This window comes from Macaca mulatta, chromosome 2 (assembly GCF_049350105.2).
Source record: "Macaca mulatta isolate MMU2019108-1 chromosome 2, T2T-MMU8v2.0, whole genome shotgun sequence".
Lineage (NCBI taxonomy): Eukaryota > Metazoa > Chordata > Mammalia > Primates > Cercopithecidae > Macaca > Macaca mulatta.
The window spans coordinates 107639413-107658771 of NC_133407.1; the positions used below are offsets into that span (position 1 = coordinate 107639413).

Below are 19359 nucleotides of genomic sequence, written 5' to 3' on the forward strand. Positions count from 1 at the left end.
TTCTTGCACAGTAGCTTGTCCGCTAGAGGGCGAGCAAAGGGAACAAATAACAAGATAGAACCAGTTTGGCATATCTTATAAATAATACAGGCATAAAACAGTGGGTAGAATGAAGTTTAAAGAATATCTATGTTTTTATTTATCTCTGCTGTATCCCTAATTGTTATAACTAAGAATATTCAATAGCAGGTCACATCAGAAACACAAAGGCTGTCATAACAATGCAACATGGTATGTGTTTTTCACATGGCTTTTAGTAATAGAACTTTGTTAATCTACTTACAGCTGTTGTTCTCTAACAAATAAGCCTGGAATACTAGTGCTTTCTCTAGTCCAAGCCACCTCGCAGGTATTTTAATTAGAAAATAATTCCATGTAGGTTCTAGATCTAGAAAAGAATTGTTTTTTCTGCCTTCATGCAGTAATTTGTCTTCAACTACCATTTCTACCACTGTCATGTATATAACAAATATTTGAGTGCCTGCTCTGTGTCACCCTGTACCAGATGTGTCAAATATCCTAGCCACTACTACCTGAGCTGGAAGTGTTTTTCAGGTGACCAGCTGTGATCAGTGTAGCAGGTGGTAACTTTTTTCCCCCAACAAAATGGGAAAGAAAATATTAGGGTACATTACAGGTAGTGAGGTTAATTATTTGATAAAATTTTCATTTCAGTTGCATGTATGCACGAATGTATACTGGGTCATTATATAAAATGTGTTTCTTGTAGGTTATAATCAAAAAAAGTTTTGAAAGCTGTGTTTTCTTAAAAAGGGTGATCAGAAATTTAGAGGAAAGATAGAATTGTTTGTTCATAACACCTGATTTCAATTGTGTAGTTATGTTTCAACTCTTTATACTATTTACCTTCAGACTTCTAGAAACTATACACATGCACATATAGGTGTGTGTATGTGATTTTAGTTTCTAGAATTGAAGTTAATGGGAATAATTTATTTTTCATGTAACTGCAACTTGGGGGAGATGCCATCAGAAGGTGTTTATATGCCACAGGAACAAGTATGAGCTCAGACATTTAAATGAGATTTTTATAAATATTTCTATTTTTTAGTTGGAAATAAAATTTTATATTAAAGCATCTAAACTTTATCACTTTAAAAAATTTTAACAACTTTACAGAAGTATAATTCAAATGCCATACAATTCACCCATTTAAAGTATACAAGTCAATGGTTTTGCCGTATCTGAGAATTGGGTAACCATCACCATAATCAACTTTAGAATATTTTATTCACACCAGAAAGAAACCTCATGTCCATTAGCAGTCACGCCTCATTCCCGCAAATCTATTCAGCCCTAGTAAGAATTACTTCTAATGATTTTTTTTAGCAGTGCGGTTTTATTTGTTTTTTGTTTTGTTTGTTTGTTTTTGTGAGACAGAGTCTTGCTTTGTCGCCCAGGCTGGAGTGCAGTGGCCCGATCTCGGCTCACTGCAAGCTTGGCCGCCCAGGTTCACGCCATTCTCCCACCTCAGCCTCCCAAGTAGCTGGGACTACAGGCGCCTGCCACCATACCCGGCTAATTTTTTGTATTTTTAGTAGAGAAGGGGTTTAACTGTGTTCACCAGGATGATCTCAATCTCCTGACCTCGTGATCCGCCTACTTCAGCTCCCTAAAGTGCTAGGATTACAGGCGTGAGCCACCGCGCCCAGCCTAGCAGTGTGTTAAAGCAATTAATGCCTGTGTACAGTACAGTATCTTTGTTATTGGAACTTTTCCTTTTATCTAATCACACGTATTCCTTATTTCATATGCAGTGTAACTTCTGAGACTTACGCAGGTGAGGTTACGGGGTAAAGAGTCTTTTTGTTTTTTAAAGAATGTAACTGAATTATAAAACCATGAATAAAAATGAGTCATTTACAGCCAAATGAGTAATTTATAGCCACCGATCAGTCTTCAAAACATCTCATTTTCTAACAACGTTGACATTAAATTATATTGGAGCTCCTTTTGGATTTATCTTCAGACATAGCTTAACATTGCAAGAAGAGCCTTTCAGTGGTGTATAACTGTGTCTAGTAGTACTTTATTTGGGACTTAAGGCTGACTTTCTTCAAGGCACTGTTAAGACTTAGTGCCAGTGCCTTTGTTTTGACTTTGTTAAAACTTTTTTGTTTTAATATTTTTATGACTTTATGGAGATAATTTCACATATCACGAAATTAATTCACTTAAAGTATATAATACATTCATTTTTGGTATAGTCACAGAATCATGCAGTCATCACCACCGTTTAAGTTTAGAACATCTTTAACACCTTCAGAAAAAGAAATCTTGTACACATTAACATTTATTGTCCATTCCCTGGTTGTCTCTTCTCTGTCTCCATGAATTTGTCCATTCTAGACAGATCACATAAATGGAATCATTCAATACATGAGTTTTAGTGACTGACTTTTTTTTTTTTTTTTTTTTTTTTGAAGACGGAGTCTCACTCTGTCACCTAGGCTGGAGTGCAGCAGCGCAATCTCGGCTCACTGCAACCTCTGCCTCCCAGGTTCAAGTGATTCTCCTGCCTCAGCCTCCTGAGTAGCTGGGATTACAGATGTGTGCCACCATGCCCAGCTAATTTTGTATTTTTAGTAGAGATGGGGTTTCACCATGTTAGCCAGGTTGGTCTTGAACTCCCAACCTCAGGTGATCCACATCAGCCTCCCAAAGTGCTGGGATTACATGTGTGAGCCACCGTGCCCAGCCATGACTGGCTTCTTAGCCTAGTGTTTTCAGATTTTAATGTTGTAGCATGTATCAATACTTTATTCCTTTTTATTGCTAAACAATATTCTATAGAATGGAATTTGTTTATTTATTGGTTGATGGACATTTGAGTTGTTTTCACTTTTTGGCTATTGTGAATAGTGCTACTTTGAATATTCACACAAGTTTTTATGTGTATATATGCATTCATTTATCTTGGGAGAATTACTGACTCACACAGTAATTATATATTTAGCTTTTTGCCAAACTGCCAAACTGTTTCCTGAAGAAGCTGCACCATTTTATATTTATATTCCCACCGGCCATGTATGGGATTTCCTAAACATTTCTTTATATCTTCACCAACACTTGTTACTGTGTTTTTTATTTTAGCTTTCCTGCTAGTGGGTGTTAAGTAATATGTCATTACAGTTTTGGTTTTCATATCTCTAATAACTAATGATGTTGAGGACCTTTTCATACAGTTATTGGTCATTCATATATTTTCTTTTGAGAATGTCTATTAAATCCTTTGCCCTTTTTTTATTGCAAGAGTGTATTCATACATACATACACATGTACATATGCATTTATATACACTCTGGATACAAATCCCTTGTCAGATATATGAATTACAAATATTTTGTCCATCCTGTTGGACAAAGTTGTCTGTTACTTTCTTGATGGCTTTGCCTTGCTTTCGTGCTAGACTAATCAGGAGGAGATTGTCTAGGGACAACAGAGTTGCCTTCCTCATGTTCCTGATTTGTTCTCCCTTGTCCTAAAAATACTGCTTTTCTCTCAGAACTGAGAAGTCAGGAGAGAGATGTTATTAGTGTGTCTTTCCATTACTTCCCCCTCCCCCCAAATCAAATGTGAGTATTTTTCTTCTCACGTTTCATTTTGAGTGAAAAAAAATCATATTAGTAGATTTCTGGTTAATCTAGTTAATTTGTTATTTTCTATTTTTTAATTCTGGCAAGAAAAGTTAAATAAGAATGCATGTAAATTATACCTACCAAAAACTAGTGAAGTTAATGAGTTAACAGTTTGTTGCTCCTGGCAGTGATCTAGGGAGGTGGGAATATCTAGTGATTAGGAATCCAAAATCTGGAACCAGAAAGTGGGCACCCCAAGGAGGGTTAGAGAGCCTGAATGCTTACCAAAAGCCCCTCATCTATGACATGGGAATAATAGTACCTAATTTCAAAGGTAGCATATTGTCAGATTAAAATGAGGTAAAACCCATGTGTTTATTAGCACATGTACCTGGCACATAGCAGGTCTTCAAAGATTAGCCATTACCCACATTAGAAAGATTTCTTGAAGAAACTTATTCTAACAAAACAAAACATTTTAAGCAAAATTTACATACAGATTTAAATTGGTTTCAGTAAAATATAATAATATAAAATTGCCTATATATAATTTGGATGTTCTAGAAGTTTTAAAGGTATTTCCCTATATATCACTGCTAATAAGCACCTAAACAATTTAAAAGTTAAATCTCTTCTCTTGAAAAGTGAAGTTTTAAAAACATGAAATGGTGAGTGTGGCTACAACACACAGATCACCTACAGGATGGAAATGTATTTTATGCCTAGTGCTTAGCACAATGCCAGACATTTAGTAGAAACAGTAAATATTGCATAAACTATAATGGTACTATAAATAACTGTGCTCAAAAATAGTTATTCTGAAATTATCTTGTGTTTACGATGGCTTGAAATAAATGTTGTTTGCCGTAATAAGGCTCAAAAGTCATTTTTCAGAGTTTTTTTGTTTGTTTGTTTGTTTTAATGTTTCTCACTTTTTTTTTTTTTTTTTTTTGGAGATGGAGTCTCACACTGTCGCCCAGGCTGGAGTGCAAGGGCACAGTCTCGGCTCACTGCAGCCTCTACCTCCCAGGTTCAAGTGATTCTCCTGACTCAGCCTCCCCAGTTGCTAGGATTACAGGCACCCGCCACCACACCTGACTAATTTTTGTATTTTAGTAGGGATGTGGTTTCACCATGTTGGCCAGGCTGGTCTCAAACTACTGACCTCAAGAGATCCACCCGCCTCAGCCTCCCAGAATGCTAGGATTACCGGCATGAATCACCAAGCCCAGCCCTTCTCACTTTTTATTTAATGTTTCAAAAACACTTTACAAAGAATAATGTCAAATATACTAGGGTAAGCTATCGTGTAATTTGTTAATCTACTTCTAATGTGAAGATGTATTCTGTGTAAGTAATTATCACCTGTAGGTATTTCAGAAATCTAGGTTTTTACCTATTGGGTTTTAGTAAAGTTTGACCTATTATTTGATTTTTCAGGTGCTCTTTCCTTGGGTTGCTACCCACCACTGGAAGGAAATTTATACCGAAAACTTCTTCTAATTCCATCTTATTTATCTGAGATTGAAATGCTCTTAGCTATTGAAATCTTCATGGTATCTAATGCTAGTAGTATTCAGAGTCCTGGAACTTCTACACAGATACTGCAGATAGTTTTGAAAAGGTTGGTTGACATAACTTTAACTGCGTTCTGAATGTAGATCTTGGCTCCCTACTCCCACCCTAGGATGTAAATGTTTTATGTGTTTTTATATATACATATATATTTATGTATATATTTATATGTGTACTTTGTGTGTATATTGCAAACTCTAGTATCATTTAAATTGAGAAAGGATTAGACCTGTTTGAGGCTTAAAACCAAACAAGTTAGTAGCATTCAGTAAACACTTTAGCAACTTCAAAGATACAGTTAAATATTCAAAGAGATGGATCCTCTTTAGGTACCAACCTTTCTTGTGTTTAGAGATCAGTACCTATAAAAATCTCTAGTCAACTCAAAAGATCAAAGGACTAGGGTCTAAAAGGGAAATACATGATCATTTATTAGGTTCAGCCAGGAATACCATTGAAAATAAAGCCATCAGCCTAGTTTCTATATTTTATAATGCTATATATGCATAAATATTATAAAGTAGGTACTGTCCCAGAGTGACACCCTTTCATGTAATTTTGTTTGGAATCCTAGAATTTAGGCATACAGTAGATGGTGTGCCTAAATGGTAGTATGCCATATGATTTCTTGTCAGCCTTATCCAGGAAACTTGGAATATAACGATCTCTTGGGAATCCTGTTTTAGAGCTTCTTGACAAGAATTTTGCTTTAGTTTACAGGTGTGACAAACCAGATCCTCTGGTTGAATATTACATTAGTTATCTATTGCTGTGGAATAAATTATCCCTGGACCTAATGGCTTAAAACAGCAAATAGTATCTTAGTATCTGTGGGTCAGAAATTTCAGAGAGGTTTAGCTGGATTGTCCTGGCTCAGGGATTTTCGTGTGACTCAGTTTCTCCACATAGTTGGAGTCAGGATGTTGTCAAAAACTTTAGTCACCTACATGATAGCTTACTGGAGCTAGAGGATCCTTTTCCTTGATGACTCACTCAAATACCTATTGGGTGGAAGCCTCAGTTTACCACATGGGCCTCTCCATAGGTTGGTTAAGTGTCTTCATGACATGACTGACCGCTAATTTCTCCCAGAATGAGTGATCCAAGAAAGAAAAAGCAAGGAGGAAACTGCAGAGTCTTTTGTGATCTGTATCAAGCAAGAACTGTGAAGAGTCTGAGATTTTATCCTATTTGCAAGCTATAAGCTAACCTGCCACAGTTTCATAGATGGTAGCATAAGAGACAAGACTCCTGTGTTGGAGACAGAGGAATTTATTATTTGTGGTATGGCAAACAGCATGATTATCTGCATATTTGCATCATTTCCTCTTGCTCCTAAGTCCCATAGATGGGCCCACATGGATACCTACATATGCCATGAGTTCTGTAACAGGAGAGGAGTGCCCAGCTTAGGAAACCCAAATCTTTTATGAGTAATAAGCATACCTGCCGTTTGCTTTGCAGGGAGGTACTATCTCCATCATCTAAGACTATGAGCAAACCTGCCCTTTGCTCCAGGAGGAAAACTTATCTTTATCTTTCAAGGTTGTTCACTATATAATCCTGGTAATTTAGAACAAAGGGTAGGCAGTGACTCTTGTAAAACTTCACAAACTCAAGAGATCCATGGAGAGTTGTCATCCAACAACCTAGTATCCAAAGTTACATACTGTCACTTCTGCTCTCCTTTGTTGTAGGTGAGTCTTTTGGTCCAGCCGACACTTAAGGGGAGGAGAATTAGGAAGTAAATTATTTTAGTTCCACTTTCAAAAAAACCCACTAAAAGTCACCTTTTTTCTTATAGTTCTTTTTTTTTTTTTTTTTCCAGAGTGCTTCCTTATTTACCACTGTGTAGTATGGTGGATAAGGCATCTAGGCTCCCCATGATCCTAATGAGGTCATGGTTTTCTCATAGCTTTCTATTCCCCACACACATGCGACTTCTTTATTTATTTCTTGAATTTGGAAGGTATTTGTAACCATAGTGCATAACTAGTGGCATACCTAAATCTTTGATTTTGTCCAAGCCAATATATTTTCTCTATTGTCATTATCATGCTAAGCCCTGCCTTGTTACATTTACCTCTCTCTATGAGAGAGAATTGTATTCATCTTTAGACTTTTTTAAACTGCACATGGTTGGCATGTGCACCACCTACCAGATTCCCGGGCACCTCTTTCTAAGCTAGAATGTACTAGAAGGCACCTGACCAGTCTTTCCTCTCTGTGACCACTAGTTCCTGTTTCAAGTGCAATTCCTCACTCTTGTCACTCTGGACCACACCGTGATGTTAATGCAGATAGGCTCCTACTCAGAACTTGCTGCTGGGCCCCGTAGATACCAAGAGTAGGAAGCAGTGAACACAAAGAAAAAAGTGATGCTTTATGTAACAGTCACATCTCTATTTTAAATAGTTCCCATTCCCTACCCCAGAGGAAAAACTGACATAAGGTGGGAATTTTATGCAAGTCAATGCAGTGGCAATTGATTGCAGATGGAGCTGGTAGAAAAATTATTAGAAAAATTAATTCTAGCACTTAAGAAAGCACCCTAAATCAGGATTGAAGAAAATAACCAGAAATATAATAAAGCCCCTATAGCTATACAATTTGCTACCAGACATTAGCTACATATTAAGTATTTCCTTATAACTAAAAATAGTCAATATCAAAGTAAAACTAACATGTGAACATTAATTCTAAACTGGATTACATTTAGTATTTTATGCATTCTCATGAAAAGATACAGGTAATTAGCTGTGTTCTAGATCAGTATTTTTCGAACTGGGTTGCAGACTATTTGTGTGGTGAAATCAATTTAGGGTGTTACAACCAGCATTATTTTTAAAATCAGGGTTTTTGTCATCAGGGTAAGTCTTGTTTTGTGAAATTTACTTTTTATATATGAAGGTATATACTGGGCCATAATATGTCTTTTTTTTGGACAGAGTCTTGCCCTATCACTCAGGCTAGAGTGCAGTAGTGCAATCATAGCTCACTGCAACCTCAACTTCCTGGGCTCAAGCCATCCTCCCACCTCAGCCTCCTGAGCAACTGGGACTACAGGTGCACGTCATCATACCCAGCTAGTTTTAAAATTTTTTGTAGAGACGAAGGTCTCACTGTGTTGCTCAGGCTGATCTTGAGCTCCTGGCCTCAAGCGATCCCCCCAGCCTGAGCCTCCAAATCGCTGAGCTTATACCACTACGCCTGACCAAAATGCCTTTCTTACTGTGGGTCATGATCAAAAAAGTTTGAAAGCCACTTTTAGAAGAATATGGTGAAAAGACGATCATAGCTTAGTACCAGTAAATGTAAATTACTATCTTTTGAAGAAACTATATAGCTTATCTTTTTTAAGAGTTTCTGACTTTATGAGGTGTTCATTTTATAGGTGTGAAGACAACCAGTCTCGGAGCAATGATGATTATCAAGCTGCAGTAGAAAGGTTAATTATGGCTGCTCGTATATCAGATCCAAAGCTTTTTGTTAAACACATGACTGTCAATGTTAATAAGGAACAGGTTTATAGTTTGGAACATTGTTCTGCCCTGAAATGGTTAAAAGAGAATATGAAGTGGGCTGGAAAGGTTTGGCTTTTCAGTAACCATTAGTTAATAAAGTCTGCTCTTTTTTTTTTTTTTTTTTTTAGTTCAAGTAATCATTGTTGAAAATAAAGGCAATAAAAATAGACAGTTTTCACCATATTCAGCTCTTTGACTTTGTTGGCTTACAGCAAGTTAATAGTTTTAAAGCCCTGAAAATTTTTATTGATACGTAATTTTCAGTAAGTTTATTCACACAGAAAAGTGACTTTTCAGATTACTTTTTGACTTTAAAAGAAACTAAGCATATTAAATCCCAATTTATTCTGAAATCCAAAACTGAATACTGTGCAGCATTTAATAAGAGGGAGACATAACAGGGAAAATATACAAGCAGGTAACTGGAATTTTCAGAAAAACATTTAGGGTTATGAAATAGGTTTAGTGTGTACTCAGTCCAGTCTCTAAAGCTATACTACGTCTGTAATCAAGAATAATATAATATTGAAAATGAACACAAAAATTCAGAATACTTTCTGAATTACACCAAAAAAGTTTAAATTACCCTCAGAATGGTTTTCCTTTCATGTATCTTAGAATACTAGATGAGTTTTGAAAATTTATGTGCATTATACTAGATAAGACACAAATATACCCAAAACTTAATTATCTAAACAAGGATTCTTCCTTCCAAACCAATTTAGGAAGTTAAAACTCTTCTGAAGTCATATTCAGAATCTATATCACATTCTCCAAGGTGGTAGTCCTCATCTTTGATACTTTAAACCATAATTTAAAATTGTTTAGATTTTAAAAAGTATGAATAAAGTGAGTAATAAGTTGTAACTAAGGGGACTGAAAGTATTTTTTTTTTTTTCCTGAGAAAGGGTCTTACTCTGTGCCCAGGCTGGAGTGCAGTGGCATGATCATGGGTCATTGCAGCCTCAACCTCCTGGGCTCAAGTGATCCTCCCATCTCAGCCTCCCATGTAGCTGAGACTACAGGTATGCACTGCCATGCCCGGATAATTTTTGTTTTTTGTTTTTGTTTTGAAATGGGGTTTTGCTATGTTGCCCAGGCTGGTCTCAAACTTCTGGACTCAAGCTATCTGCCCACCTTGGCCTCCCAAAGTGCTGGGATTACAGGCACCGGCCACCGTGCCCAGCTGGACCGAAAGTATTTCTTAAGGGAGTTCACAAAATATGGTAAATAGCAGCATCATTGGAATAAGTCTGTAACATCACAAGACTAGGGAGGTTAAATCCTAGCTCTTGTCAAAATGCCTGATTACTATGGATGAAATGTAGAACGAATACTATCACAAATGAGATATGGGGAAGTGACGCAGGTGACGTCAAGAAAGATACCTGGTTCTTTTTTTTTTTTTTTTTTTTTTTTTTTTTTTTTTTTTTTTGAGATGGAGTCTTGCTCTGTCGCTCAGGCTGGAGTGCAGTGGTGCGATCTCTGCTCACTGCAAGCTCCACCTCCCAGGTTCACGCCATTCTCCTGCTTCAGCCTCCCAAGTAGCTGGGACTACAGGCGCCCGACACCACGCCCGGCTAATTTTTTGTATTTTTAGTAGAGATGGGGTTTCACTGTGTTAGCCAGGAAGGTCTTGATCTCCTGACCTTGTGATCCTCCCCTTGGCCTCCCAAAGTGCTTGGATAGATACCCAGTTCTTTAGTATGAAGGAACTGGGTGACTATAACCTGCCATTACTTCAGTGGAGCACCTAGGAAATGAATTAGGTTTGGAGATCACTTTGAGGCACCTTTGAAAACAAGGGGAGAATAGAAAGTGGGCAATTGGTAGATTAGTCATTTCTACAAATGATAACTGAAACTCTAAGAAAGAAATTAGAGAAGTATGTGACCTCTGAGAAGTATGTGACCTTTGCTGGTGGCAAAGATGTGTTAGGATGAAGTTGTAGGAGGGAAAGGATGATAAATTAAGCTTTTAGGAAAAATGGCATTGGATGGAATGGTTTACAAGTGTCTGGACTGGTTTCTGATGACAAGTTAAGACCTTATTGCTGGAACAAATAGAGGCATTTTTACGTGTCAACAGTGCCAAAAGATAGAAAAGGGAAAGGAGCGTTAATCATTGCTGGGTGTGAGGTGTCAAAGCCCTGACAAGAAAAAGTGTTGGCTCTCGAGCAGTAAGAAGAATACTGGCAACAGTACAGGTTTGAAAAGGAAGTTTCATTAGATAGATAGAATGCTGCAGAAGGATGCAGCAGAGCACTTCAGCAAGAGAGGACTGAGCTCGCCACAGTGGAGTTTTCCCCTGGAGTATTTACAGACCTTTGAGCAGGAGCTTAAGGGTAATTTGGACCATATTAGCCATGTAGGTAATGATAAATGATTATATTTGTAGACATTTTGGTGCCTTGATGTTAGCAAGGGTTGCACAATGAGTTTTGACATGCATGCATTTGGAAATGTGTAGAAATTCTAGTTACTTACAAATTTGGGGAAAGAAGCCTGGTATCAGATGCCAGGTTTTGATATTGGGGAAGTCAATTACTTCTAAATTCCTCAGGTAAGGAGTTTTGCCTGCAGATGGTCTGCTTGATGGCCACCAGGTGATCTTTGCTCTTCTCATTTTCCCCCTGGCAGATATTTTGGTCAAATCTTTGACCCTTTCTATTCCCCCATGACCCTGTGTACCTGCTGCCTATTATGGCTTCAAGAAAGGGAAAATGGCACAGTGAAGAAGGGTGTCAGGTCTGTCTGGCTACTTCCTGCTGAAAGGGAGCATTGAGGGGATGTCACGTTTTTCCCTTTCTTGCTCTCTGTCATGAAGGGTTATGAAAAACTTGTTTTGGGGACAGGAGACACCAGATTCCATCAAGAGGCCCCATATAAGTGGAAGTTGCTGTTGCAGGCTGGTATTGGGATTACATAATCATCTGTAGGTGGAATCATTGTAATCTGGAAGATAGAAACTTAATGAGAGCATTAAAGAAGCAGGGACCAAATATTAGAGGAAGAATAATGAGGAATAAAGGTCCAAGGAATGGGAGAAGCCAGGTGATTTTTGGAAACCAATTAGTAAGGATTTTGGCCCAGTTTGGGTTACTTTGAGAAAGTGTGTGTAGCCATTTGGTTTGTTTGAAAATCTCTCGGATGTTAGTTTCCACTTCTCCAGACATATTAATGTAGGTGCAACACATTTTGTTGATGACAGCACAGATGACTCCTTGTTCAGATAGGAGGTAATCTAGCACTCTTCTGTTATCAAAAACCATTCCTACTAGTGAGGTTAAAGACTTTTCTAGTAGTGATAGATTTGTGCTAGTTTTTGCTAAGCTATTTTGAGGGAGGCAGTAAGTTCCCGCAGTGTGATTTCATGATAAGTACAACCTCCCCAAGGGATGAGAGTTGTGATGATTCCAACAACTCCAGCAATAAGTCCTAGGACCCTTTTTCTTCCTGAATGGGATTCTAGATTGGAAGTTATGTTTAAGACAGTGATTTGGGCAGGAGCTATTGTACCCAGAGTACAGTCATCATAATGAAGAGAATTATCAAGGTGGGATAGGGCCAAAGCTTGAAAAGGATTTAAATAATTAATAGCAGTGCCACAAAACCATAAGAATCCAGGAGGGGCAGATAATACATTTTTGAGGCTTCTTGGACTAAGAGGGCCACCACTGCTAAGGCTCTTAAGCCTAAGGCTCTTAAGCCATCCCTGGGATACTAGGTCTAAAGTTTTTTTAAAAATATGCCATAGGGGCAGGCATGGTGGCTCACACCTGTAATCCCAACACTTTGGGAGGCCAAGGCAGGCAGATCATGAGGTCAGGAGTTCGAGACCAGCCTGGCCAACATGGTGAAACCGTGTCTCTACTTAAAATACAAAAATTAACTGGGCGTGGTGGTGCGCACCTGTAATCCCAGCTACTCAGGAGGCTGAGGCAGGAGAATCACGTGAACCTGGGAAGCAGAGGTTGCAGTGATCCAAGATCACGCCATTGCACTCCAGCCTGAACAATAGAGTGAGACTCCATCTCAAAGAAAAAAAAAGTGCTATAGGGCACTTAGAGGGCCCCCCAATCTGGGGCTAAGACTCCCAAAGCTATTCCCTTTTGTTCATGTACATACAAAAAAGGCTTAGTCACATCTGGTAGGGCTGAGGTCAGGGCTGAGATTAAAGCCTGTTTGAAAGTGTTTAGAGCATGTTTCATATCATTAGTCCAGAATAGAGGCTGTTCCTCAGTTCCCTTGAGGGCTTCATATAAAGATTTTGCTATTAACCCGAAGGAAGGAATCCATATTCTGCAAAACCAAGCCTTACCCAAAAATGACTGAAGCTGTTGTTTACCACAGTTGTCATGTTTAAGATCTTTATAAGCACTACAAAGGCTTTTTCACTGGGAATTAAAATAAGACCCCAAAATTTAACCCTTTGTGTGGATATTTGTACTTTAGAAGGAGATACTTTGTACCCACAATTAGCAAGTTTGTTTAGTACTAATACTGTATTTTGGTTTGGAATAACCTTGTTAGGACTACAGATTAGTAAGTCATCCACATACTGAAGTAGATTGCTATCTGGGAGAAGCTGCAGAGGCTCTTTTAGTGAAGTGTTAATATAGCTAGAAGGTGGGACCTTAGCTGTAAATTAGATTGTAATTTTGTAAATCACAACCTAATGGAACAGGGCAGCTTGGCTGAAAAGGAGTAGAGGAATAGCCTTTCATTTTACAAGGGAGTGGTGGTGTGAAACAGCCTCATTGGGGTTTTCCATCAATATGCATGAGGAAAATGGAGGAGTGACACATTGGGCCATAGTAAATGTTTAAAGCTGAATAACTGTCCATTGTACCCATGAGTAATATTACCTGTTGTTCAGTCACAGTCAGATTTGCCCTGGGCTCATCCACAGAGATGGAAAAGACAGGGCCATGGATGGCTTCAAAGGCCCCATCCAGAGGATGGATGACTGATATTTCAGAGGCTTGATCATAATCCAGGCATAGAATTAGAGGTACTTGCCCTTGCCCTCACCCTCACCCTTGTTCTACAGGATCCCCTTGTTAGGTTGGTGAGATTGTGGCTGTCATAGCCTAGAAGGAAGAGGTGGCCCCCGTTCACGAGGGAGGGACACTCACTCTTCCAATTTGCAGTGAGGACAGGGTCCCAGGGATGACTTGCAACCTGGAGGTTTGGGACATTCTCAACTTCAGTGTCCTTGATTTCTGCAGTGATGACAGGCTCCCCTTCTGTTAGTGTTATAGGGATGAGCCTTGGGGTTATTGGCTAATGAAAAAGAATGTGCCAATGTTGTCTCAGTATAATTAGCTTGGTGACAGCATTTTTCCTCCTCCAATTGAGCCTTTTTTTTTTTTTTTTTATGTTTCCTCCTGGTTATTGAAAACCTTAAAGGCTGCTTTTAATAAAGTACTAAAGGGAGTCTGTGGGCCTTGCTCTGATTTTTGGAGTTTTTGTCTGATGTCTGGGGAAGGCTGACTTATAAAATGTATGGGCAGAAGGGATTGGCCCTCAGGGCTTTCAGGGTCTAAATTTGTATATTTATGCATAGCCTCCATCAGTCTAGCTGGAAAAGGACTGGGTCCTTGGTCCTGAGTGATCTATCATAATTTAGAAAAATTAACAGGTTTTATTACAGTCTTTTTCATTCCTTCCAACAAACATGTTATCATATAATCTTCTCTGCCCCTGTCTCTGTTTGGGCTGGCATTGGCAGCATGGTATTGCCAATTGGGTTCTGTGTTGGGGACAGCTTCTGCCCCGGCTCTATTATTAGGATTGCCAACATGAGCTTCATCTGCCCAAACTCGAGCTAAAGACCATGATTTTTCTTCGTGGGAACAGTAAATAGTTAATACCACAAATGTGTCTTGCCAGGTTAACTCAAAGGCAATAAAGCCCGAAATTCTTGAATGAACTTAGAGGGATCCTGGCTAAATGAACCCAACTTGGATTGAATTTGCCAAAGATCAGACAATGGAAAAGGGACATGAACTCAAATTGTTCCCAAATCTCCGTTTTCCACCTTGTGGAGAGGCAAAATATTTGGGGGATTTTCTGAGGACTCTGTACTAGTGGCATATGTAACTCCTGTGCGAGTATGTGAGGGTGATAAAGTATCTGGATGGTAGGGGGCAGGGGTTGATTGGGGCATGGAGCAGATGGCAAGGGGTACACAATGAGTTTTGACATGCGTGCATTATGGAGATGTATAGAAATTCTAGTTACTTTTAAATTTGAAGGGAAGAAGTCTGGTACCAGATGCTGGCTTTAGATAACAGGGAAGTCTAGTTACTTCTAAATTCCTCAGGTAAGGAGTTTCTGCCTCAGGATGGTCTGCTTAATGGCCACCAGGTGATCTTTGCTCGCAATTCTATTTGCTTGATTTCATCTGTGGCAGTTTCTGGGTGCGGGGGTGGGGGGAATCAAAGTTACAGGAACAAAATAAAACCAACAGTAAAACTTTCATGCTGACTGGAGAATGCTTAACGTTTAAAAATAGGTGTTGAATGGGCCAAAGCCAAACAACGCAAGCCGGAAAAGAAATGTTTAAAAGCTGGCTATATTTATACAAGAAAAACCAAAAGAGATAATTAAATGAGACTTTTAAAATTCGGGGCTCTCCACTGAGGCTCGTCCCCGGGCGCCAGCTCCGGGAGTTCGGCAGAGGCTCGTCCCCTGCCAGGGCGCCTGGGGCAAGGGACCGCAGGGCGCATGCGCGTCTTCCAGCAGCCCCTTTCCCCTTCTTCCTCAAGATCCAGGGCGTGCTCGGTTGCCCTTCTCCGTTCCCTGCGGACCCTTGCGTCAGGACCCACCACCTGCCGGCCCATCATTTTCCGAGTCCCTGCGGCCTAGTCGGAGTGCTCGCTCGCGCCTCCTAAAGCTTTCAGCGGAGGGCGCCGAGACCCCTGAGGGCGGCCGGTAAGAAGGCGGAGGGGTGGGGGCCTCAAAGCTCGCGGGAAAGGTGCAGCAGTCACTAGAGTGCTGACGTCAGCTAGAGGCAGGGCACTGCGGAAGGTTGAATCCACGCCCTGGCTGCGCGCAGGCGCTGTAGGGGGAAGGCCTGGCACGCTCCAGCCAACCAGGGCGTCACCTGCAGCCCGTCCCCCTTCCCCGGCTTGCCTCCAGCGCTCTGCCGCCGCCGGAGAGGGGAGGGTGTTGGGGGCAGGTGGAGCCGGGAGGGTCCAGCTGAGAATTCGGGGTTAGGGGATCAGAGAGCACTGCGGCTAGGAGCCCGTCAGAACCTGTCGCCCAGTGGGGCCAGGGCAGGTGGGAGCGCCTGGCCGTGCGTCGCGCGTTGGTTGGCCGGCTGACGCCCCGGTGCGCATGCGCGGCCGAACAACCCTGCGGGCGGAGCGAGTGTCCTCTCTCCTGGTGTACTGGGTGGGAGGTGGAACTGGTCGGACAAAGCCCTCGCGTCGGACCCTTGCCAGAACTGTAAGGAGCAAGAGGGGAGGGACTCCGGTGGTGCATTCATGCCCCTCTCAGGGTGGGAAGCGGGGTCGGAGGGGGGTGCTCAGAGCCACCTTAGCGCAGCGTGCTAACTTTTGAACTGAGGCGGTGCCGGGGGCCGCAGTATCCGCATCGCATCTACATTTTAACTCGTTTTGCAATGAGAACGTAAAGACGATTTAGGTTTTATTGTTTCCGACTTATATTTTACCGAGGTCTTTGGTTTACGGGAAATTGTTACCTACTAAATCTCATATAGCAAGAGATTGAGAAAAGGAAGCTACAGAATCTAGGCTAATTTATCTGATAGCTTTTCCTGCTTTTACTCTTTTTGCCTTTTCCCCCTACTCTAAGAAGTACATATTCAACTGAAAAGCCATGAAAATTGCAGCTTTTATCCCTCCTTGATGTAACAAACTGCTTTCAGAAACCTTACAGGATAGTCACTAAAGGAAGTCACAGTTCAAATGAGAGTGGCATGATATTAATTTTGTTAAAATAAATTACTTTCAAATAAAAGTTGTGCCAAATGGTCAAAGCTCAATCCTGGGAGCTCTATTTGGCACACACTGTTATTCTTTCTGTGTTAGTTGAAAGTGATTTAAGCAAAACAAAACCGTTTTTCGTGTACTCTTCCATAATTTGGATTTTTCACCGATTTACGTATCTTTCCTCCAAATTTGGTTTGAAACTGCACAGATTTAATGCCTCAGCACAGATTTTAGGTAAAATTTGAAATTTTCATTTTATGAAACAGAAGCTAATATCACTATTAAGTAGATTAAAGTAGTCATTTACCATGGTTTGTAAATAAATTGTATCCTTCCCGGTCCTCTGCCCCCTTCCAGGAAAGGCACCATTTCCTTAGAGAAGACCTTCCTGAGTGCTGCCCGTCCCATTCTAAGTGTAGCGTCTGGGAGTTTCTCATATTCTGTGCATGTTTGTATTATTGCATTTACTGCGTTTATAGTTATCTGCTTGTGTCTGTTTTTACACTCCCCCCTCCCTCTAAAAGTATTTTGAGTGTTAGAATTGTGTTAATATTTTCCTAGTCCCAATGCTTTACGCAGGACCTGGCCCATAAGTGATGATGAATGGGTGAGTTAAAGACTCAGTATGCCTTCCAAGTCTGATAAGACAGTGCAACCTCTTTAGTTATTTTATAGCATTTTCCATGTGGAAGTATAGTGGGCTATGTGCAGTATGGACAGGAACCACCTATGTAACAATTTGTCTGAAGAGGAGAAGCCTGCAGTTGATGTGGATGCCCTAGGCTTTTGGAGCTAGTGTCTGAATGAGAGCACCCAACTCTACTCTGAAGCAATGTGTCTTCAGTCAGCTGATAGTAATTTGATTTTCTGTGTAGCTAGTCCTGAGAGAGTAAGAACATTATATGTGAATCTTCTAGTTGTCTTAGCATTCATAATCTCAAAGTAAATTTACAGATTGACATTCTAGTTATCAGGCCTTCTAATTTAGCTTTCCCAAAGTCCGCATATATCTGTTTGAAGTGATTAAAATTGGGTTCTGTTCTTACAAAGTTAAAGACTAACCCAAGATCTGGGCGTTAGGAAGAGGCAAGCAGCCATGCCTGCCAACCTGCTGGACTCTTAACATTGTCTCTACTTAGAATTTTGTTTTTTTAGTCTGAAAAGTACGTAAACCATACAGGAAACAAAGAACTAATTCAAGCAAAAACTTGAAATCCTCCTTTGATTTTTAGCATAAATTGGGTAGCTAAAAATCCAAGTTTGTATTAAATAATTATTTTTAAAGAATTAAAGCTTAAACATTAACAGATGCCCCAGAATCCTCTTTGGTGATAGAATCAGGATTCCCTAATACTGTGGTTCTCAAACCTGAGTGTGCGTCCGAATCCCTGAGAGTATGTTAAAACAGATTCCTGGATCCCACCCAGTTTCTGATTCTGCAGGACTAGGATGGGACCTGATATTTGCATTTCTCATGAATGTTGTTGCTGCTTTGAAAACCACTGCCCTAAGAGTTCTTTCTCTCCTTCCTACCCTATCCCTTTCCTCTTTTCCAAAACTAGATCCTGATCTGTCACTTAGTGTTCAGAGCCCATTCTTAAATAAGAGCTTATAGGAAATACTCAAAAGACTCATAGGACTCAGTTGTTCGTTCTTATTCTTAAACAGAACAAGAAAATATATTTTTAATTTTTTCCAATGATTTGTATAAGAAGTCATCATCTTAGAGCAATAATTTTGTTTAATGGATAGCAGAATTATTAACTGAATATATTTTTATGTATATAGGCATTTTCCTCTAGAAATATGAATTGGCTACCATTATGGGAGAGAGGAGAGTTGCTGGAAAAAGAAAAAGTCACATTCCCTCTCATTTCTCCTCTATTGCTCTCTCATTGTTTCTCCATGCCCCAGAACGCTGTCTTCAAAAAGTCAGTATTAATTCATAAAAAGACAATTCCCACAGCACAATATAACTTTATTATACTCACTTTAGTTTTTTATTTTGAAGAGAGAAATGCTACTTCCATCAAAACTTGTGTTTTTATTGGTTAACAAGTGCTAACTTTGTCTTCAAATGGTAAAAATAAACAACTAGCTACTTTTTAATTCTGATGAATTAAAAGTATTTTTCTAGAGAAAAATTTGTGAAATTAGATTATACATTTGTACTTTTTAAACTCTAGCCTTGGCAAAATTGTCTACTACCTTGTATTTTTTAAGACCTTCAGACATTGACTCCTTATTGTGATAATTCTGAGTTTTTCAACAAAGTTTTTCAAAATTTGTTTTCAAATAAAGTGTTGTATTTAACTGCATGTTTGAGCAATATGTTATCCGACATTAGGTGGAAAAAAGAATTATGCCATTTTTTAATATACTCTGACATAATAATAGTTGCAACTTTTTTTTTTTTTTTTTTTTTGAGACAGAGTCTTGCTCTGTCACCCAGGCTTGAGTGTAGTGGCGCGATCTCAGCTCACTGCAATCACTGCAAGCTCCACCTCCCGGGTTCTCGCCATTCTCCTGCCTCAGCCTCCCAAGTAGCTGGGACTACAGGCGCCCGCCACCACGCCTGGCTAATTTTTTTGTATTTTTAGTAGAGACGGGTTTCACCGTGTTAGCCAGGATGGTCTCGATCTCCTGACCTCGTGATCCGTCCACCTCGGCCTCCCAAAGTGCTGGGATTACAGCCGTGAGC

At 39.8% G+C, this 19359-nt stretch overlaps 2 protein-coding genes across 5 annotated transcripts in view; both read left to right on the top strand.

Annotated features, from left to right (window-relative positions):
- TOPAZ1 (testis and ovary specific TOPAZ 1) overlaps window positions 1-8934 on the top strand; it is a 90799-nt gene extending 81865 nt beyond the window's left edge. The window contains exons 19-20 of the mRNA XM_077992268.1: window positions 5040-5223; window positions 8569-8934. Coding sequence (XP_077848394.1) covers window positions 5040-5223; window positions 8569-8788 — 404 coding nt within the window. The 3' untranslated portion in view covers window positions 8789-8934. The remainder of the gene's footprint in view (window positions 1-5039; window positions 5224-8568) is intronic.
- A 6504-nt stretch (window positions 8935-15438) lies between these two features.
- TCAIM (T cell activation inhibitor, mitochondrial) overlaps window positions 15439-19359 on the top strand; it is a 70838-nt gene continuing 66917 nt past the window's right edge. For 3 of the 4 annotated variants that reach the window (XM_015131203.3, XM_015131205.3, XM_077992275.1), the window contains exon 1: window positions 16042-16152. The gene's annotated coding sequence lies outside the window, so the exon portion shown is untranslated. Of the gene's footprint in view, window positions 15637-16041; window positions 16153-19359 lie in introns of those variants that run through there. The other variant, XM_015131204.3, reaches the window with a different exon arrangement.